Source organism: Rhipicephalus sanguineus, chromosome 1 (assembly GCF_013339695.2).
Source record: "Rhipicephalus sanguineus isolate Rsan-2018 chromosome 1, BIME_Rsan_1.4, whole genome shotgun sequence".
Taxonomy (NCBI): Eukaryota; Metazoa; Arthropoda; class Arachnida; order Ixodida; family Ixodidae; genus Rhipicephalus; species Rhipicephalus sanguineus.
Genome location: NC_051176.1, coordinates 100,476,701 through 100,500,347, shown reverse-complemented (window position 1 = coordinate 100,500,347; position 23,647 = coordinate 100,476,701). Strand labels below are relative to the sequence as shown.

General features: G+C 46.5%; 1 protein-coding gene across 1 annotated transcript in view; it reads right to left on the bottom strand.

Moving 5' to 3' along the window:
• The window catches only part of LOC119394473 (uncharacterized), a 49,608-nt gene that overhangs the window by 18,754 nt on the left and 7,207 nt on the right, over positions 1 to 23,647 (bottom strand). The window contains exon 2 of the mRNA XM_037661777.1: positions 9,087 to 9,231. Within this exon, the coding sequence (XP_037517705.1) occupies positions 9,087 to 9,231 (145 nt within the window). The remainder of the gene's footprint in view (positions 1 to 9,086; positions 9,232 to 23,647) is intronic.

Genomic DNA, 23,647 nt, shown 5'->3' with positions numbered 1-23,647 from the left:
TTGAAACTCTGTCTAACGAAATACGATTTTACGAATATTCCGACTTAGAGAATCAATGAAGCAAGGCAATATTGAGGGCCCGTTGCTTTGTTTGACACAACCTTAATGAAAACTAGCAGATAATGAAGCCAAGGTAGGTATAGAGAACGTTAATTGTTCTCTTTTAAGTGTATGGTAGTAATTCTGATATAGATGTGAAGAAAGTAAAGTGGACGAAAAGACAACTTGCCGCTGGCAGGGACCGAAGCTGCGACCTTCGGATTGCGCGCCCGATGCTCTTATCATTTGAGCTACGGTGGCGGTCTTCCCCTCGTCCACTTATCGGGTGTTTATGTGCACGCAAACCTGGGAGTGTATAGTTATCGCCGCTCTGAGCCATGGCGGCGAGTGTGGAACACCCTTTCTTTTTGCCAGATGGCGTCACGTAGCCTTTCCCATAGAGTTTCCTACAATACTTACTAGAGGGAACTCTGGCGCTAGTGTCTATGGGAGCTGCAATGCATCGCGCTTCAGCCAGCATGGGAATCATGGGTAGTACACGGATTTGTCTAAACTTCGTTCTTTCGGCTCCGTTTGGCTCCGTGTCGCCTGCATCCGCTTTGTCGCAAAACGAAGTTCAGACAAAATCGGCAGTTTCACTTCACCACTTTAACTTCTCTAGGCTCACCGATTCAAATCTGGTCACGAAGTTCACAACGATCCATTCTTTTATTCGAAAGAAAACCAAAACATAGCAATAAACAAAGCCACAAGTGCGTTCGAAGCCCACAAGCACGAAGACTAGGCAAATCCGTGTACTACCCATCATTCCCATGGTGGCTGAACGATCGCAGCGCCAGAGTTCCCTCTAGGTCATTTTAGGAAACTCTATGGCCTTTCCCAGGCATGTGCCCGTAGGGCTCAGTGTTCTCAGCACTCGAAAACGAAACTATCATGGCACCAAATCCGATTTAACCAAGTTCTTTCAGAAATAAATGAGCAAACAATGCGTGATTTCTTTCTGATTGTGACACAGACGGGATTTTCTGAGGGCGTGCGCTCTACGGTATCGCGCTATAAAGCATTTAGCCGCCCGTCACGACCACAGTTTTACATTGATGAAGCTGCACGCCGCGCACTACGAACGGATCAACGCACTTCACAGCTGGTAACGCCGGAAGCGCTCTTACCAATTAGCGCTAGGTGCGGTGGTGGCTTATTGTATATAATTGCCCCGGTTGCTTTATTTAATAAACAATGGACATATGACACTGATATTCTCCCCATATTAATGAGAACTAACAGACAATAATGCCAAGGAAAGTATAGGAGATTTTATTTGTAATAATTGGAATATAAATGTGAAGAAAGTAAAGTGAATGAAAAGATAACTTGTCGCCGGCAGGGACCGAACCTGCGACCTTCGAATAACGCGTCCCATGCTCTAGCACTGAGCTACGGCGGCGGACATCCCCCCATCCACTTTATAGGGTATATATGTGCATTTAAATCTCGGAGTGTTAGTCAGCGCCGATCGCAGCCATGGCGGCGAGTGTGGAACACTCTTTTTCTGCCTTTTTGGCGTCACGTACCACGTGATCTTTTTTACGAGCTGGCAGCTGGCCAATAATCCCTCGCATACTACCTGAAGGCATCAAGACTGCCAGAATGAGACCCTTGCTATGAATGAAGGAAAGAAGGTGGCTTTTAAGGGCTCGTTTTTCTTTGTTAGACACAATATTAATGAGAACTAACAGACAATAATGCCAAGGAAAGTATAGGAGATGTTATTCATAATAATTGGAATATAAATGTGAAGAAAGTAAAGTGGACGAAAAGATAACTTGCCGCCGGCAGGGATCGGCAAATAGGCAGAAAAAGAGTGTTCCACACTCGCCGCCATGGCTGCCATCGGCGCTGACTAACACTCCTACATTTAAATGCACATATATGAGGAGCAATAGGCTCAAGGTACGCGCGCCGTTTGTTTCGGTGGAAGCACATTTGAGAGCGCTGCCGTACGGTAGCGCATGAGCGAAGTCACGTGGTTTGATTTCATTTCCCACGCAGCATGTAGTACGTCGCCACAAAAGTTTTATCGGTTGTTTTTAAATGCGCTCTATTACGTAACGAAGCGCACTTGGCCCTAAAGGGAATATTGAAAATGTTGCATAATTGCCCTTAGTTAATTAACCAATTCAGCGCTTTACAAAAATACTACAATGAGCGCCACATGACGGTAGACCATATGCCGCCGGTTTATTCAGTCGCGATTAACCACTTCTTTTTTAAATATTTGGTTCTGCTTACGTGAAACGTGTATACTTATTCAATTTGATAGTTTAATACGGAACCGCTCTGCTATTTCGCCTATATTCGTTTTCTTGTTTAGGTCACCGTATTTCTTTGTTGTTGTTTTTTTTTTTTACTTTTAGAAACCAGCAGGTAGCAGAGCTACGAGTAGAAGTGGCAGTAGTGTGAATAGCAGCGATATCCTGCGACGCTTTGTGTCGCTATACTATACGTCTGAGACGTTTCTGGGTGGCATAACTCCTCTCGGAGAAAAAATAGTACAAGATTGCACGTTAGTGAATATGTTGCTAACGAGCGCTTTACGCCAGCTGATCAGTAGAATATGAAAGCCCATTGCAGTCTTATGTCCTGAATGAATTTTGAGCGCTGACTCTGTAGTTATTGTCTTCAAACAATGCAACACAAGAAATATCGCTACCAGCGTGGCTGCTCTACAACTGTCGGGTGATGCGGTATTGCGAAAACGGTAATACGCTTACGGACAAGGTAAGACCGCACAGCGGCAATCGCGACATCGTGCGGAGGCTTCGTAATGGTGTTCTTGCAAATAGATGGCAACCCGCTAGCTGATCGACAAGTAGAGCAGCGACACCCATCAATTACAAAAGTGTCCAGCAAAAACCACTGACAACGCAGTGTATAAAGAGCTGTCATGTTAAACAGCCAAAGAAATCTGAATAAGTTGTTTCGGAATGAAACGAGTATACTTTCAGCAAGAAGGATAAAACTATCGAGATACAAACAGGCATTTCAATAAAATTATACAGAGTTGGTCGCATTAAGAAATTTTCCAGTAAACACTTCTGTAAATAGGTCTTTGCTGCTTCACTATATGGATATATAATAGTAAATTTGCAAATGTATCGAAGTATCTTAAGATATAATTGGGAAGTATCGTATCGGATAAAATTATTGCGCTAGTATATTGTATCTGTATCTCAAATACTTTTTACCCGAGTATCTTGTATCGTACCGCGATACAATTTCGAAGTATCTTTGCCCAGCCCTGGATAACCTTGCACTGCAATACATCTCCGTTGTATTTCGCACTGTGATTACATACACGTGTTTAAACACCAAATAGCGAAGCCAGGTTGTTTCTGCGCGACCTGTGGAACGCTGTGCTGCTTTCACCGGCTCATATTTTTAGCCAGAGGTATCTTTACACCCTCCACAATAGCGTGTTTCTTCGCTTTTTCGAAAAATGCAAGGCATGGACATGTGTGTGAGTGGTACGCCGCATAACAAACAAGACTGATCGTGCGTTTCAACTGTATAGAAAGAGAGCGGCCCGAGTACGCAATGATCTGTTACTACACACTGGTTGTTTACAACGCGTTTGGACGTGATCTATCAGTGAATTTAGCATTGTCGTCCCGGTTTTCTTGAACCCTATACGTGTGCTTTCCTTGACATATTATTGCGATAGCAATTATATGGACAGTCTCGGCTGATTTCTGCCGTCGCCGTCGCCGCCGCCATGCACCGTATATGTATATATACATACGTACATACATATACGTATATATAGAAAAGCCACAAAGAAAAATAATTCAGAAATACTTTCAGACGCGCGGAATCTAACGGCCGACCTCTCGCTCCGAAACGCTCGGCGTTAGACGGCTAAGCCACGGAGAGTAGCGTCTTTCAGCATGCTAACGGCGAGCTATTTATATACACCATTTACTTCAGCGTGCTTTCTTACTCACCAGCGAGATGGCGCGATGTGCGCGCTGGGCGCGCTTTAAAGGTCGTCGCCCCGCTCCTGCGAACGCCGAGGCTCCTCGCCCTACAGGGCGTGGTCGCGTTCGTGCGCTTATCTCAAGGAAACAAGGGGGCGGGCGGGTGGTTGAAGCGCGGGGTTGTATGTCTTGTGGTTTCCCCGCGATGTCCGCGCTGAAGTCACAGAGCGTACGAAGGTCACTTCGCTCGCTGCAGCGGCCGCGTTTGCGAAAGGAGCGCGCGGTTCAAACAGAAATAAGTAACAACTGCGACATTTAGTTCGCGCTCGTCCTGCGTGTACCTGTTCGTTCGTTTCGTGCGTCCTGCTTTATGTTTCAGCAGTGCGCTTCAAGTATCGAGCTGTGACGCATGATAGTTCGCGCTCATCCTGTGTGCGTTCTTTTCGTGCGTCCTCTGGGCTCGAGCGACGCGCTGGCATTTTCGAGCTCCTTTCCGTTCTTCGCGTTACATTCCAATTTGTTGCTATCGCATTCACTGCGTCGCGGTTGCGGCGAAACTGTGACTTTTTTTCTTTTTACAATACTGCTCTATTTGCTTTCGCATTCCACGGCGGCGTTGCACTACCGTGCGCAATTGCGAACAGCATACAAGAGCCCGCGATAACCGGAACCATGCGTACGAGAATCTACAGATCAGAGAGCTCCATCAACTGTACGGGCTCTGTAACTCTAGGTAACGTGTTCGCAGTGCGCGCTCACTGAGGAAAGGAAAAATAAAATAAAAGGGGAGAGCTAGCTAAGAGGGCGTAAAGGAAAGGGCAGACGCGGCATGCGGACTACGAACTTCGGCGCAAACTGCCTTGCGAAGTTTGCGTAGGGATGCCTGTTGGGCCCTTTGCGCCGACGGAGTCTCTTGTGGCGGCATTGATTTTCCGCAGACGCGCGCAGCAGCGTCTGTGGAACTGATTCTTTAGCACATGTGCTTCTCACCCTAAGCCATCGAAGAAGCCTTACACATGTTTATATACGTAAATCCTCGCTTTCGTCGATCTGCGACAAGCAAATGTTGATCAATCATGCTCTTTTGCACGTGTACGACATTCATGCGTTTAAAATTCTTATGACGACATTCTGTTTTGCAAGTCTAGCTTATATTGAAGGCGAGCAACTAAATTGCACGGGGACATAAAAACTGAAGTTGAATAGCGCTTTTGCGCACGCCGATCGTTTCCGAACCAAGGCGCAGTGCCGATCGTGTTGACAAAACAAGTTCGCGTCGGTATTGTACATTCGATTAAAATCAATGTTACCTTGTTCCCGGCATCTCCACGGCTCCTTCGTTGCCTGAACAGCGCGCGAAGCATTGGGATGTCATCGCTGAACGAAGACAAAAAGAAAACCCAGCAGCTAGCATCTGACAGGCTGTAGTTTCGTTTTCGCGCCCAGAAAAAGATGGCGGATCAAGCTTACGGGCTTTTCGACAGGTGGCGCCACACATGTTCAATATCCGCTGTTATTATTATGTTATATCGGTAACCTGTCGTACCTTCATATGACCGTCTACCTGGCCTGCATCACCCGGACATGCGAGGCTGCATCCCCGGGCCGCCCTCGCAGATGTTTCAAATGCGCAGGCGCACGTTTTTTCATGCCTCGATTATTTCCCGCGTCGTCTTATTAAGATGCCTTGAAATAATCGAGGCATGGAACATCCAAAATAAAATCAGTCTTGTATCAGCTGTCCCTCAATTGCGCTACAGGATAAAGAAATCTTGTACCTGAATGGTTAACGTGCTTTGGCTTTTGGTTGTTCTTTTTTTTTGCATTGTGTGTAGCCACGTGTGTGTATAAATCTGCTCTGTGATATGGAATAAACTTTAGTTGTGAGTCGGCGCTTGTGTTCGTGTGATCTTTCGTCTTTTCGTCTTCCTTGTTGCGCCGTTTTGAAGCCATGCATCTGTACCAACTCGCCCAATTGTCAGTGCTACTCAATGTAAAATACGCCTAATGTGCTCAAGAAAGTAAACCAAGCGCACCATGAAGAGATATTCCAGTGGATAACGGTACATTTTAACATTCCTGGAAATGCAGCAGCTGATGAAGCATCACGACAAGCACATCGTAAGTGTGATGTGGTGACGTCATCATGACGTCACGTACCACCAAACTTTGTGACGTCAAATAACGTGACCTCATATGATAACGTCATGCATGACATTGTCGCTTGGCGAAAGCTGGGCCGATCACGGAGGCAGTGCAAAGCCAGGTGAGGTGCAGAAAGCTTCCAATGCCTCCGATCCTGGAGGCAGTGCGAAACCGCGCTAGGTGCAGAAATAGCGGGGGAGGATCAATACATCGACTCAGAAGAAAAAGATGTCGTTCGCCTTCGAGTCGTCTTAGGCGAATGCGTAAGGGACACTGTGAGTGTTTTATTTATTTATTTATTTATTTATTTATTTATTTAATTATTCATACTGCTAGCCCCAATGGTAGCTATTGCAGGAGGGCAATCAACGAAAATGAAAATACACTTATTGAGAAACAAAGTAAGAATGCATATGACTGCCGTTCTTGTGCAATATTAAATGGAGCTAATCATTAAGAAGAAATAAATGGCGCATATTGAGAATATTCAGTAACATAGACCATTAATTTACTAATAGATATGAAAAATGCAAAAAGAAACTGACTTTGGATGGCACTGATATAAATGAACCAATTCAGTAAGCACACAACAATTATACTATATTGAAGTACTTCAGAGAAATAGACGGAGTTTTACTATGGGTAGTACGAATGCGGTCATCGAGTAAGGTTAAAAATTATTCAGATCGTTCGTACTAGTTATACATCCAGATAATCTATTCCAATATCTAATAGCCTGCGGGAAGAAAGAATATTTGAAGCAGTTAATATTGAAACGGTATTCCTGTAATGTTAATCGATGTTAGTGGCTTGGCTGCCTGGTTTCGGTCTTAGATATAAACATATATAGAGCTCTCGACATTAAGATGTTGATGGATAAGTTGGAAGAGCATTTTTTTGGCACGCGAATTCAGCGTTATTAGGAATAATTGTAGCCCAGCTCGTGCAATAAATTTGGAGGATGAAACGAATCAACCGCATTTGTTGTAGACAAAACTAATGTTCTTTCTTTGTACACCTTCCTGCTTCTTTATTAAATTATTTGTGGCCGAGAACCAGATTATGTTAGCGTATTCTATTATGGGTCGAATGAAGAGTTTATAGGCTAAGGGATTTGTTTGAGACGGAGCGGATCGGAGTCGCCTTTTAAGGAAGAAAACATTTTTAAGGCTACGTTAAGTCGTCAGCCTTACGTCGTCAGCCATGTGAGGTCTTTAGAATTCACTAATACAAGGTACTTGTGCTGTTTGAGTGAAGTTGGTTGCGTGTCGTCGATGCTGTGAAAACATTTTGATATGTTTTGTTTGCAGGTTACTCTTAGCAAGGCTGATTTCTGATTTTTTTTTTTACATTTAAAGTCAGCTGCCACTTCGCACACCATTCTGACACTAAAGTTAGAGTATTGTTAAGGACAAATTGATCGGTCGATGAGTTCATTTCTTTATAAATGATGCTGTTGTGAACGGCTTTACTTCGCGCATGTTTTTCGCTTTCTTGATGGTGACAAAACCTTTTACCGATTGTTTGCTACGCTGCTTCCTTCAACCCCATCTGGCAGAGAGGCGCCTATGGAAATAAAAAGGGGCCCTCATAGGAAACAGGGGTGCGCGGTACGGGCGTGCACATGGAATTGGTAAAAAAGACCCGTCGAGTGAAGACGAGACGACGGCCGCTCTTTCGAGCTTTGCGTTGCATTTGGAAGTGCCCTTTGCACCAGCCTAAATATTGTAAATAAACAGAGTTTACTCTCGTCGAACCGTGTCTTCCTCAACAACGACATTGACAATCGAGGGAATTCACTGCAGGTACAGCCATCAGCGAAGAGCTTTATGTTAGTTCCGATGGATCCGGGTAGATCCTTAATAAAAACAAGAAACCAAATAGGAGCCAAGACGCTACCGTGCAGTACTCATGGCGTAGCTTCAGTTACTTACAGACTTATTTTAACAAACTGTGTCCGCCTGGATGTGCGCTAATCTATAGTTAGTGATTGGTCCTTTGCCTATCGTCACCCGCAATTTTTTATTAGCTTTCGATTTGATACCCGAACAAATGCTTCTGATTTCTACATTCAAACGACAAAACACAAAAAGAACACTTTCTTTATAAAGTTCCTATCTAGCTTCATTGCGTGTCACTGGCTCAGGCTGACTTGTCTTCCTTTATATGAAAAAATGTTATATTCAGGGCAATTTACGTGCCAAGACCACGATGTGATTATGAGGCATGCCCTAATGATGAGGACTCCGAACTGAGTTTGACGACCTAGGGTTCTTTGACATGCACCTAAACCTACGTTTACAGGTGCTGAATTGTAGGCGTCCCATTTTCTCGGGAGGCAGAGGGTGGTAGGGGGGTGACCCAGACGGCGTCTCCGTAACTAACTGCACACATTGACAGAGACACATCGTCATAATTCCACACCACACAGCGCTGTGTCGAATGTGTGGTGTGGAATGTGTGTCCTTGTCCTCAGCCTGCGCTACCATCAATTATCGTGCTATACCAACAAGCCCAAACTGCCACTCTCAGTGATGATTCCGTCATTCTTGCATCACTTAACGTCGTTTTTACCCATATTTACACATGGTTCATTCCGGCAGTGTACTTAAAATTCTACAGCAAAATTGAGCGGGTAATTGGGGTACTAAGGGTATGTGGCCCGGGGGGCCACGCCCTACCCAGGATTTTTTTCGGGAAAAGTTCCCGACGCCCTCCCTCTCTCCCTTTATGTGTAGGCGTGAGTGTGTCTATGTTCGTGTGTATATATACGCACACAAACTCCTAAAGTTCCGGGGAAGGTTGGAACCCCCCCCCCCCAACCCCCGCCTGCCTTTGGCTACGCCCATACACCCCGTAACTGACGCCTCTGCACGGGTATCCACCATAGTCCCCCAGCTTAGCAGCGCAGCACATTAGACGCTTAACTATCGCGTCAGGTCCTATAGTAATACAACGACGACCTACTCGCAGAAATACTTGTAGGCGGCAAGATTCCTTTCTGTTGGTTCCGGACCTGGCAGGGCGTCTACATTCCTCACAGTCTGCTTTCTCAGCTTTGTGTAGCATTCCACAGTCCCGCTGCAGTCCAAGTCTTGGGATGCCGAATGCCCTGCGAGAAAAAAATATAAAAAAATCGGAAAGGCAAGACATTCAAGTGTTGCAGCGCCGTATATATACAGCATATCCCTACACTCTGCTTTCAGTCACCCCCCCCCCCCCTTTTTTTTTCTCATTCATAACTTGTACATTTCCTGGCTGTAGTCAGAGTGCAGCATGTAACATAGTTACAGTCATGCAGGTATGTGCGTTTCGTAATAAAAAGGCCGTTATCGAATTTTCCGGTTAATTTTGAATAAAATGTAAACAAGTAATTAGGGTTTCCTCATTGCTAAAGTAACTATAGGAGTGCCTGTAGGCATAGCACTGCACTTAGTTCGTTCATTTTAACACGACAGCGTTAAAGAGCTCGTTTCGCGGAAGTTCCGGTGCTGTCGTCGGTGTCGGCATCGTCCGCATGTAATATTGCGTGGTAGAAGCTTGGAATCGCACCAGGTGTAAAAACAAGTGAATTTCACAACGAGTGGTTCGTTTAAAGACCAGCGAATTACAAAGCGCACAGGTAGAATTGATCAATATTATCAGTAGCAGCATCAACAAAGTGTGCAGCTTTGCAATTGCGCGTGTTGCCTTATGGACCTGTAGTGAATACTTCGCCCATTTGCATGAGGAAGAATTAGGGCCTAGTGCGTGCTTCGAAACTGTGCTTCCAGTAGGCATTCTAAGATAGTTTGAAACAGGCCAATGTTACGCGCACAGACGGTGCTTTTCTTGCGGCACGGTCGAAGTGTTCACCGAGAAGGGAAGCGAGGCTAGCGTTTGAGAAGGCGATTACGCTATCGCGTTCTACTCTTGAAGGCGAAGCTCAAGCGTCCTCCAAGTTTTTTATTGTTTTGTTCTTTACTCCTCGGTTTTTATCATTTTGTAATGTTTTAATTTTCCACGCACTTTTTTTTTTAGATTAGCTGTAGCTGCTGTTTTTGCGGACGGACAACTTACGCACGCTTTTTACGCGCTTTATGTTCATAAATTGGCTTCTAATGCTTAAGAATTAATATGGACAGCTATTCAGGCACCAATTGCGGGTAAAGGCTTTACTTTTTTCACGTAATATCAATAAAAATACGAAGAACCTATTTTATATGAGAAGAAAAGCCATGTGTTAAGGAAATTTTACAGGACACAGCTAGCTAAAGAGAGTGAACAAAATCTGTTATAAGTTCTTGGCGCTATGGAACGCACAGACACAAAAGGCGAGAACAAGGCTGCACCTTACAATACACTGAGTTCGGAGCATGTGCACTTGTACATACTCTACCGCGTCGTTCAGTACCGTACAGGCTTCCAAATCACCGTCGACCGGCGCCATTCCTCTTATCGCAACTATAGGGCATCCACAGCCACAACACTGCCGCCTCCGCTTCCGCGCACGCGCAGAGCTGTCGGATCGCATCTGTGATGCGTCACAATGTAAGTATTGCTGACTAGCAGCGCTTCGGGCCGAATGAGGAGCGCATGCGCGCACGTGCCCTTGCCGCCGCCGCTGGCAAATCCGGCGACAAACCGCCTTCGCGGGCAGCGTCTGCCCCCGGTAACGCATAGATCAGCCGCGCGAGCGTCGCGCCCAAACTTGAGTTTGGGTTCCAGATACAGTATGTGCAAACTGATATGAATACGCGCACAGCTCCAAAAAGCAGCCAGAATAATGTCGATGTACTATCGCGCTCAATGTACTATCACACGAGCGCGTGGCCGAGCGCTCTGCAAGGTTGTTCAGTGGCGCCGATTATGGCATATATTCGAGTTATCGGGAGAGAGTTTGGTTGTCCCTGCGAGCCGGCATCGCCTCCACTTGCTTTCACCTTCGCCCTGGTTTTTCCCTGCGGTGATATCAGCTTCGAAAATGATAACTTCGAGGGTGGAAGCAAGCAAGTGGGGGCGATGCGCGCTCGCACGAGCAGCCAAACTCTCTCCCGATAACTCGAAAATATGCCATGATCGGCGCCACTGTACAACCTAGCAGAGCGCTCGGCCACGCGCTCGCATGATGTAGCTCATACTGAGCGCGATAGTACCTCCATGCTCGAGGCCTCAGAATTTCCACCGAGAAGTGCGCCTTAGTCCCTTTTACACGCAAGCCCATGATCTGGCATCCCGTTTCCATCGACAACGTGAGGCTTTCGTATACTAGGCGTCACCGGTTCTTGGGCATCATTACTGACAGAGATCTTTCGTGGAGTGCTCACATCTCGCACTTAAAGAAGAGCATCACCTGTATCACACACGTAATGAGACTTCTCGCCGGTAAAACGTGGGGCACATCCGTGTCATCTATGCTTCAACTGTACAGAGCGCTCTCCTTGGGATATTTGAGGTATAGCGCGCCGGTGCTTTCCAACGCCGGAAAAATTAACATCCGGGTCCTGCAAAGCATTCAAGGCCATGTTCTCCGCACATCCTGGGACTACCTTGGTGTGCTAACACGGCAACAGCGATTGCTATTGCCAAAGACCACCCGATTACGACATATATAACTGTCGACACACTCCGGGCATATATCCGTTACATATCCAGAGTGCCAGACCACCATCTCGCTAGCTTGCCACTAGAAAGACCAAAGGCAGCGTTTTCCAAAGTTGTTGCGGCTAACCAGCATTCCACCTCGTGGAGATTCTCGCCCGCAACCATGCCCCTATCTCCGGAGTGGTGCCTGAAAAGACCCACTGTGCACCTTGAAGTGCCGGGCAGTGCTGGGCAGTATCGAAGATACATGTATCTTCGATACTATCTTAGATACTCTTTGGGTATCTTGTATTTGGATCGCGATACGTCTCACGAGACGTGTATCAGTATCTGTATTTCCGATACATTGAAGAATGTATCGTGTATCTTAAGATACAAGATACTGCGATCGCAACACCACGATGCGAAACAATAAACGTTGGTTGAACTTCGCTCCTCAAGCCGATACTGCTCCCACTAAGCCACCAGATTAAAACTTAAGACAGTCACATTATTTTATCTTTTCGCCAGAGTTTTCCAGCGAGGGCAGGGATGAGCTCTGAGCGTCCCTATTGAGGGAGCAGAGTCACGTGGTGGCGCTCGCATCGTCTCGACAGACAAACGCGCGAACGTCTATGCCCACAGGACATTTTTTTTTCACGTATTCTTTTTTTTAGCTGTGTCAGTGCTATGGCACTTGGCTCTTATCAACTGTCCTATGCCACGTATACCAGTGTGTGCGGTATCTTTTGCACAAATTCGGATGCCGCTGTAGTGTCGTTATCGAAGTTTCTCTTGCGTTGTGCTTCGTTACGAAGTCTGAAGAAAGCAAGAAAAGGGGTTGCTCTGCGTCTCGTCGCTTTCACATATCGGTGATCTGAAGGACCTCGTTGATGCAAGTTTGGCTTACATGCAATGAGATTGACTTATATGCAAACGAGATTCGAACAGCTATAGCACCGCTGGTACTGATGCTGGATTTAACAGAACAAGCATTTGTTTAATAGAAGCTATTTTGGCGTACGTCTCTTTTTCTTTTAAATGCGAAGCATTTCTTAGCGAACCTCAGGCACTCTGGCCGTTTCTGTCTTCGTATCTATCTATCTAGCCGCCTACGTCTGGGCGCTCTCCTAGTCGTCTCCATAATTTATAATATACCAAAATTGCCATAGCAGAGGATCAGTGCATGACGAACACGATTCACTGGTCATGACATGAATTACGCAAAATACCTGTCGCGTACGTCATGAAAACTCTTTCTCTCAGTCACGTGTGGCACATACCTGTAAACCAGATTTAATGTTATGAGGGTATGCACCACAGGTGATACAGAGTCTCAACCAATACAGCAACCGCGAACACTCACACTGATACGCAACGAAAGTGATAATAATTGTTGGGGTTTTACGTCCGAAAACTACGATATGATATGAAAAAAGCCGTATCGAAGGGCTCCGGAAATTTTGATCATAGGGTATTCTTTAACGTATACCGAGATCGCAGAGAACACGGGCATCTAGCATTTTGCCTCAATCGAAATGAGGCCGCCGCGGCCGGGATCGAACCCGCGACCTTCGGGTCAGCAGCCGAGCACCTTAACCGCTACACCACCACGGCGGACGCAAGGAAAGTGAGGAAACTGAAGACAGAACACCCCTGGAAGACACTGAACTACTATCCACTCGTCCCAGTGGTCCGCAACGTGGACCACGTGGATTACGCAAAAACCGGCAGCAACGCTTCCTACAATAAACCTGCTCAGAGAACCAGGCCTCTCATCACTACCGGTGACTTCAACATTGATTTATCAAGATCCAACAAAGCTTGGTCCTTATACTACGTGAAAGACGGATTGGATGTGGAGAGGGCATCAAAAGACCTCGCTGCCACGTCCACGACACGAGGCATCATAGATGATTTCATCTTAAGACGCATTCAGGATTTCCACCAGGTGCACTATACCTTGTGTTGGAACTTCGTCTTCATCAGCCTAGCAGACGCCGTTAATCATCATCGTGATTACTCTTCACGAGCTGCCGCTCGCTCGAGGGCACGAAACCATCTTTTTTTCTTAATTTTCCATTAAAGTGTTCGTTCGGACGTGCCGTCTATTCTTCTAAACGACAGTCTGGTTGCCGGCGGACCTTGAGGTCCACCACATGGTGCCGAAACCCAGCGGGATCTTCCGAACGACGCCTCATCGATTCAAGGTGTCGCGTTGCGACCCCTGAGCCTTTGGCGAAGAGTTCTCGGCTGCCGACTGACCAATGGAACGGCTACTCCGACGACGCAAGTGCCTGCGCTCGCAACTGGATGGCATCGTCCAAGAAGCGGAAGGCCTCCTACGAGAACAAGAGCTGTCATCGTCACAGGTCAGCGTTTCAATTGACCGAATCAACGCGATCTACGCACAGATAACGAAGATCGATGAAAGCCTAATAGACGAGACGCCTGACGAGCTGATCGAGACAGAGATGATAGACGCGAGCAATTATGGAGACAAGATTGTCACATTGACGGCAAAGCTTCGCTTTGCGATTCTGAACAACCAGTCGTCTCAAGCCTCGCGCCCGACGACTAGCCAAGCTTTGACGACAACGCGCCAAGCTTCCGTCAGTTTCAGGTCGAGACTACCGCAACTAGAACTGCAGAAATTCGACGGCAACCGACAAAAATGGCATCGATTTTGGATGCAGTTCTCGACGGCAGTGCACAACAACGACGACCTCAGCGCTGCCGAGAAATTCAACTACTTGAGCACGCGTGTCACTGGAACTGCCGCTGCAGCCATTTCCGGACTCCAGGCAACGGGAGAGTGCTATGAAGACGCAATACATATCCTCAAGAAACGCTTCGGGGACGAGAGGATTATCGTTCAGGAACATCTTCGAAGCCTCTTAGATCTCAGGCCAGTCTTGTCGTCTTCTAGCACCACCGAACTTCGAGACCTCTACGACGTAGTGCAAGTACATGTGAGGAGTCTCAAAGCGCTTGGAACAAGCCCCAACACATACTGCTCCATGCTACGGGAGATTCTCTTGCGAGTCATACCATCCGATTTGGTGCTCAAGTATCATGAACTTCAGAAGCCGACGACAACTGCGGTATCAACGATGCAAGCGCAAAGGGACCCACAGGACAGGACGACAGAAATCGAGAAAGAGCTGCAAGATCTTCTGGAGTTCCTCGAACATCAGCTTCATTGCAGAGAAACTCTGGCGGCGTGTGCGTCCCCAAGACCTGAAATCCCTCAACCAACTGGAGAGATGCCGCGACGAGTAAGGCATCGTACTATGTCGTCAGCAGCGTCCCTGCAAAGTGTGCTGGGGAAGCCTGATCCATGTCTATTTTGTAAGTCGACGAAGCATCGTGCCGAAGTCTGCGACGACGAAACGAATTTGGCGGTCAAGAAGCAGATTCTCGCCAAGGCCGGGCGATGCTTTCGTTGTCTCAAGCAAGGTCACATGGCAAGAGACTGCAGGGGACGACAAAAATGCGACAGATGCTCTCGACGACATGCAACATCCATGTGTGACCCGGACTTCCGGAAGAAGGCAAACGAGGCTTCTGCGACAGCAGTCAATCTCCTCTCGGAACAAGCGAGCCCTGTTATAGTATTACAGTCCTTGACAGCCAAGATAGCAGGCACGATGTCTTCAAGGTACTACAGGGTACTCTTCGATGGAGGGAGTCAGCGGAGCTTCATCACCATCGAAGCATCTCGCCAACTTGGCTGCCAGCTGTTGCAAGAAGAAACGGTGACAGTTGGAGTTTTCGGAGGTCACAAGACGCAGAAAACAATGAGAAGAGTCCGTGTCAGCATTTTCGAAGAAGCCAAGAAGGAACCGATTATAATCGATGCTTTAGAAGTAGAGGACATCTGTAGCGAGCACATTCCAATTCCAAGCGAAGAAGTCACAAGGAAGATGGAGCAAACTGGATTGGACACGCGAGCCCTTTGTCTAAAAGGAGAAAACGAAAACTCCATTTCCTTGCTCGTTGGGTCCGACTACTACTGGCGTTTTGTGACCGGTGATGTGAGAAGTGTGTGCAACAGATGGAAAGATCTAAAGGCTGTGCACACTAAACTAGGATGGACTGTGCAAGGTCCACTACCTATCTCAGGAAAAATGATTCACTGCTCAACCGCCGTAGTACTTCGAACCTGCATTGAAAAAGACACGGTTTCGGATGCTCTCACGCAATTTTGGAATCTGGAAAGTATCGGCGTCAAAGATGAAGAAAGCATCTCAGACAGCGAACAGACACTACAAGAATTCGAACGAAATATAACTACAAAGGACGGTCGTTATCAAGTTCGACTTCCTTGGAAGAAAACTGTAGAACTTGAAGAGAATTTCTCTGTGGCCACTAAATGCCTTGGAAATTTGATGCGCAAGCTCATGAAGGACCACAGCCTTCTGGAAAAATATGACAAGACCATACGTGCATATCTAGAAGAAGGTTCAGCAGAACGAGTTTCCAGTTCAAGTTACACACGTGATCACCGACCGCACTACATGCCGCATCGAGCCGTGATCAAGGAAGACCGGACTACAACAAAGATTCGCATCGTTTTTGACGCGTCCTCCCATGAACGCGGAGCGAAATCACTGAACGACAACTTGGAATCCGGTCCGAACTTAAACCCCGACGTCGCCACACTCCTCTTGCGTTTCCGGAGATACAAGGTGGCTATGACAGCAGATGTGGAAAAGGCATTCCTTCAGATTGGTCTACATGAAGAGGACAGAGATTCCCTCCGATTCCTCTGGTTCGCCAATTCTCCCGAGGCAAATCAACCATTACCAGAAGAAGAAATCTGGAGAATGACCAGAGTGCCGTTTGGAGCAACTTCAAGCCCTTTTCTTCTGATGGCCACCCTGCAACACCATTTCCGGTACGCCGAAAACCGCTACAAATCGACGGCTCTCCTGCTTCAGAAATCCATGTACATGGATGACCTTCTGATAGGAGCCGACTCAACACAAGATGCTATTAGGATGCATGAAGAAATAGTGAAAATATTCAAGGATGCATCTATGAACATCAGGAAGTGGAAAAGCAATGACCCTGCAGTGACTGCCTGTTTTCAAGATTCCATCGTAACACAAGACCAACCCCTTTGTACGCCGCCAGGAATGCTGAAAGTTCTTGGGATGTCTTGGAACACGGAGAATGACAGCTTCTGTTTCCATCCTATGAGCATCTTGCACTTTATTTCGCAGCATGAAGTGACCAAGCGTTTTGCTCTACAAGCTGTGGCAAGGTTTTATGACCCGTTAGGTCTCATGTCTCCCTTTCTTGTGAGAGCGAAGATATTTCTGCAAGACCTTTGGAAAGCTAATCTAGAGTGGGATGAACCGTTACCAACCCATTTGGCGGGCGCATGGTTAAAATGGAGTCAAGAAGTAACGCATCTCCAAGACATCCACGTTCCCAGGTTTCTGGGAGCCGGAATGCGAAGGCCGATTTTTGAGACGTACCTACACACTTTTGCCGACGCTAGCGAACCGGCATACGGAGCAGGAGCGTACGCTTCCATGTTTGATTCGAAGGGCGAAGCTTGTAGTGCAATCCTGTTTGCGAAGACGAGGGTTGCGCCAATCAAAACAATAACCCTGGCTCGACTTGAGTTGATGTCTGCTCTTCTGGCAGCACGCATTTACCGTTACCTTTCAAGCAACACTGACCTACATTTCAAGAAGGTAACAATTTGGTCCGACTCACAAATTACGCTCTGCTGGATTCGGAAGGAACCAACGGCATGGAAGACATTCGTCAGAAATCGGGTGGCTGAAATCCAAAAACTTACAGATCTCTCGTTTTGGCGTTTCTGCCCAGGCAAGGAAAATCCCGCAGACTTATTCACAAGAGGTATATCAGCTGAGAAACTACATCAGACAGAACTGTGGTGGCATGGACCAAAATGGATGACCGATCCCTCAAGATGGCCAGAAGACTCTTGTCAAGACATGCGAGGAGAAGTACCAGAATGTGCTTCCACAACTATGACTCATGCTGTCAGCGCGAAACCACCATTAGAACGACTAATTGACACGGAGCGGTTCAGCTCCCGCGTCAAACTTCTGCGAGTCACAGCGTGGGTGTTGAGATACACGAAGAAGCTTAAAAGAGTGCCCATATCATCACAGGAGCTTCTGACAGAAGAACTACAAGAAGCTGAATTGTATCTGATACGGGCCGAGCAAAAGATACACTTTCGCGATGAAATGACGCACCTTTCGGAAAACAAGCCTGTTAAATCGCTAAGCCAAGTTAGACATCTACGGCTTCTATTGGACAATGGTGGACTGATTCGTGTACAAGGTCGTGCTCTCAGCCAGAGCGAGAACTACGGAGCTCAGAATCTGATCCTTTTACCAAGAGACAGTTATTTCACAACGCTGACTATCCGACAAGCCCATACGAAGATTCTTCATTGTGGCGTGCGAGATACGCTTATACAGATTCGTGAACGATTTTGGGTTCCACAGGCCAGACAACTAGTCAAGAAAGTCATACGCCAATGCCTGGTGTGTCAGCGAATGCAAGCAAAGCCAGTTCAGCAAGAAACACCTTCTTTACCAAGTGACAGATGTACGAAGGCCGAACCTTTTCTCGTAACAGGAATTGACTTTGCTGGACCATTATACGTCAGAGGAAGTGAACATCAGCGTGCTTATATTGCACTATTCACTTGTGCTGTTACGCGGGCGATCCACTTAGAGTTGGTCGAAGACATGACTACGGAAAACTTTCTCTGTGCCTTCAGAAGATTTATTTCGAGAAGAGGAATTTGTAGAACCATATACAGCGACAATGCCCGAACCTTTATGAAAACATCAAAGGTGCTTGAGAAATTGTGGAAGGCTGTTCGACACCCGGATGTAATCTCGTTTTTCGCGGCATCGGAAATTCATTGGAAGTTCCTGTGCCCAAGTGCTCCCTGGTGGGGAAGCTTCTGCGAGAGATTAGTACGCTCTGTGAAGAACTGCTTGAGAAAAATGCTTGGACGGAGACTTGTAGGTTTCACAGAGCTCAGCACGCTTTTAACAGAAGTAGAGGCCGTGCTGAATTCACGTCCTTTGACATTTGTTTACAATGCTGTTGATGAGCCCTACCCACTTTGCCCAGCAAGTTTTCTAGTGGGGTGAAGAATTACATCTCTGCCCCCTTATGAAATACCGAAAGATGCTAAAAGCGAAGACCAGCTGATCAGCCTCTTTCAGAAGCGAGAAGAAAGCTTACAAACCTTTTGGAAACGTTGGCAGAAGGAATATTTGGTCGAACTAAAAAACTTCGCCGTCAACAAAGAGAAACGCACTGACTTGCTGAAGGAAGGAAACTTAGTTCTTATCGGCGACAAACAACGCCCTCGGCAAGTTTGGGTGATGGCAAGGATAAGACGACTACATAACGGACGCGATGGAAAAGTTCGCTCCTGTTCTCTCCAGTTGCCGGGCGGAGCAGAAATCAACCGCCCTGTTCAAATGCTCTACCCACTGGAAGTCGAGTGACGCCATCTGTTGGGCGCGGGAAGATGTTGGAACTTCGTCTTCATCAGCCTAGCAGACGCCGTTAATCATCATCGTGATTACTCCTCACGAGCTGCCGCTCGCTCGAGGGCACGAAACCATCTTTTTTTCTTCATGTTCCATTAAAGTGTTCGTTCGGACGTGCCGTCTATTCTTCTAAACGACAGTCTGGTTGCCGGCGGACCTTGAGGTCCACCACACCTTGCACTTCCCTACACTTAGGAACGGATCCGATTAACAAGTCCCGTTCTGCTGCTGGTGCTCACTGATCACGGTGATGATGACCTTGTTGAAGAATTGTCAAGAACCCCTTCTACATATACAGACGGTTTCGTGAAACGTGCGTTCTCCGTCATAACGGACAAGTATAAACATAACTCCAACTGTGACTGTAACGTACATGCAGTGCGCCTGCGCGTGCCACTCGGCTGTGTATATATCTAGGGAAACTTTTCTGAATGCAGCTTAGTAGCGAATAACGCCTGCACTGTGCATCTGTGTTCCTTCTTTGTCCTGTTCGGATTCGCGCTATCCAGTATTGAAGAATATAAGTACTACACATCAGCTTACCGCGTCTGCTGTTGGTAACACCCATGTTGCACTTGCCATGGTTACGCAACTGTAAACAACTAGTTTTATAATAGATATGCGACTCTTCAACATATGAGTGTGCGTATGCCAATTCCACATTTCTCTAGCATCATTCCGTAACGTTTCGCTCAATGTGAAAAAATACGCCACAGTCACCATCCCGCGCATGCTTCGCATAACATCGATTCCCACGGTACGTGGGATCTGCCAAATTTTTATTCAATGGGTTTTCAAAATCATAATTGGATTGGGAGCACAAGTTCTTTCTAAGCTGTCCTTTTCCATTCCATACATTACCTATGTCGCCTGTATTGCTTTTTTCGGCTCTGCTTGTGGCAATATGTCTTTATCGTGCTGGCAAGGTAAGCTCGAGATCTCTGCTTTATTCTTACTTTTAGCTGTCTGCATCATTTCTGCTACTGGTTACAGACTTATATTCTACTTAAGTTTACTGTTATGTCAAGGCGACGTTGAGAACAAATATATAATATTCAATTCTGCGCGTGCTTGGAGCATACAGTATTAAAAATTCTGCTTAGCGAAATTGAGTTTTGATTATAATAACGTAAATTATTAGCAGCTATCTCAAAGATGTTAGCAAAGGGCTTAAAGAAACATTGTTATACAAAATGCTCAGTTTTTCTAATGAGCAACTCATCAAGTCGGTTTACGCTATTTTACGTAGGCACTAAATTTTCTGCGGTCTTACCTTAAATGCCTCATTCTCATAGCTATTAGGGGTTACCCGCAGCGGTAGTCCAGTGGTTATGGTGCTTGACTGCTAACCCGTAGGTCGCGGCAGCCGGAATTCGATGCTCATGTGCTTATATTTAAGTTTTATAGGCGATGCGCAAAGCGCCGACGACGCCATCTGCCGCCATGGCTCGGAAGCGCTCGCGGGGCCCGGCGAGCAGTGTTCCCGCGAGCATCTATACGCGAGTGCACGGATGGATGTGTTCTTCATCGTGATTTAACGATTCTGGCGGGCCTCAGCGATGTCGAAAAATACCTGCTGCGTTGTCGGCTGCTCAAACACACACAAAAAATCGCCATGAACGCACATCTACAGGTTTCCGGTGCTATTTCATGAGCGAAAGCGACGGCGGCGGTGGATTGCGGCTGTACGACGTAGAAGCTAAGCAATCGCGCTTTGTTTACGGCAGTGTTAGAACGATTACCGTGTTTTTATTTCTTCTTTTTTGTCGCTACGTTTTCAGCGAACGCTACTACGTTTACACTTGGTCGCCTCGCCTGCATTGTAGACACTACAATTCACATGAGGTTGTTATTACTGATCAGACGCGATACCTTGGCTCACTTGAAAAACGAATGGCGCGAAGCGCAATGCGAGAGAATGTAGGGCAGGTGACGGCTCCTTTAAAAAAGCGCCGTGGAATCACACGTGTGCTGTACGAAATCGGCTGCATTGTACCTATTGATGGCACTGGAATGCGATCATCGGTGCAGAATGTTCGCTGTGCGCTTCTGCACCGATGATGACAAGCTTATCGTTTATTTTTTCACAAGTTTATCGTGCTGGTTTCAAAGTTATACCAACGCTGATCCTTCACGTGGCCGACCCTGTGAAATATATACGCCGGTGCGACAGCGCTCCCTCAAAATCTACTATATCAGCACATGGCACGTAAACGAAGCTACAGTGTCGAGAAAAAACATTGGTTCACGCGTCAACGCATGCAGGCGTTAGTGATCGGGACGTTATAAAGAAAGCGGTGTACTTACGATGAGCTCCACTTCGTAGGAGAAGCTTGTTGTCGATTGTCTGTGACAAACACTTGTCGCGTATGGGGACATTGTCGTCCCACACAGCTGTGACATCGGACACATGTCCACTATTATAAAGTACGGCTCCTTTGCGCACACTGTTGCCGCAAAAGTAATTACCTGGGACGCGCACAACCGGCGAATCGCACGCGCGCAAATGAGGCGTCTGCTACGCGACCCGCGAGCGGTTTTCAGTGGCGCCCCTATAGGCGCTGCGCATCGCGGATAACATCACGTGGTCGAAATTTCCGGAGCCCTCCACTACGGCATCTATCATTATCATATGGTGGTTCTTTGGGACGTTAAACGCAACAATTATTATTAGCTCTTGGGGGTGCCGCCATCGACTTATTCGATGTGTTTGATGCAGAATCGCTTTTCTATTTTACTTAGGTATATTTGTTTTTCTTTTTTAGTCTTCTCCAAATATTTTTACTGTTACTAATGACCAGGTCATCAGCGCTTAAGTGGCAATATAGTGTAAAAAGCGGCGGTGTCCTGCGGCACTTCGTGAAACTATAGAACACGTCTGACACGTTTCCTGGGCTTTTATTGCTTTATTGCTTTATTGAAGTTGGTTACGATACAGTTCATGTAAATTCACAACACTGATTAGACCCATAACCATAGGCTAGTAGGGGGTCTAACGGAAAAAAATATATAAGCACAATAACAACTTGTGAAACAAAGCAAAACATCATCAAAAGAAAACTAATTAAGGAAAGGAAAACAAAAGTATACAAAAAAGATTTCGTCAGGGTTTAAGATGAGGTAGTGCATAACTCATATGCATGATAGCACATACTCAAATGTAGGTAATCATTGCAACATTGTTTTCACTTTTGTACATCATTATATAATCAAAACGAGTATAGTCGAAGCACCAAAAATATGCGTAAGGTTTTGTGCATGGTTATATTTTATTGTTCTTCATGAAGCAAATATTTTTTAAGTGCATGTGGGAAACCCTTTGCATCTTTTATCTGAAGTGGTATTTTATTTCCATGCTTTAACTCCTGCGAACTGCAGTAAGCGTTCACCATAGACGTTGTTTGTAGGTGGAAGATTAAAATTGCGCGATGTCATGCATCTAGTTACGCGGTTGGAGGAAGAAAATATTGATACATCGAAAGGTACACTGTATGTAATGCTATTACTGACGGTGACTGCTGTTTTATGTTGCCTTATATAATCAAAAGGTAGAATTTCCAACTTGTGAAACAAAGCTGCAGATGTTCTCTCATGAAAGAAAGATTGTTAAAAGATCGCGCATTGCTGAGCATGTCGCTAACGAACGCTTTACGCCAGCAGATATGTAGAAAATAAAAGCAATTGCAGTTTTATATGTGAAACGTCCTATAGCGGAGTTCAATCCGGTGCTGGTGGTGGTGGTGGTGTGCGGCGTGACCACCCTTACTGCGCATGCGCAAACCCTCTCCACTTCCCCTCTCCACTCCCCTCTCTCCTCCCCTTTCCCCCGCCCCTTGTCTTCTCCCTCCCCTTTCCTCCTCTCCACTTCCCCTCACCGCTCCCCTCCCCCTTTCCCTTCTCCACATCACCTCTCCCTCTCCACTTCCCCTCTCCCCTTTCCCCTCACCACTCCACCTCTGAAACGCGGGCTCTACATGCCGAAACACTGCTTCGCATCGCCTCATGGTCCCCTTTAGCGGGAGATGGTGTGATTTTTATGTCCTCTGCGTAAACACGATGCGTAGCAAAGAATGTCACTACCAGCTTCTCGCTGATGTACACCTGTCCGGTGATCGGGTATTGCGAAAACCGTGCTACGTTTACGGGCAAGGTAGAACTTAACAACGGTATTTGCACCATTGTGCGGAGGCTTCTTGTTGAAGTTCTTGTGATTAGATCGCATCCCGCTAGCTGGTCGGCAAGCAGAGCATCGACTCCACCCAATTACAAAAGCGGGAAGCAAAAACCGTTATCAGCGAATAGTATAAAGAGCTTTCATGATATGCAGCTAAATCAACCCCAATAACTTGTTTCAGAACGAAAGTAAGATACCTTCAGCAAGAGATACAAAAGTTTTGAGAT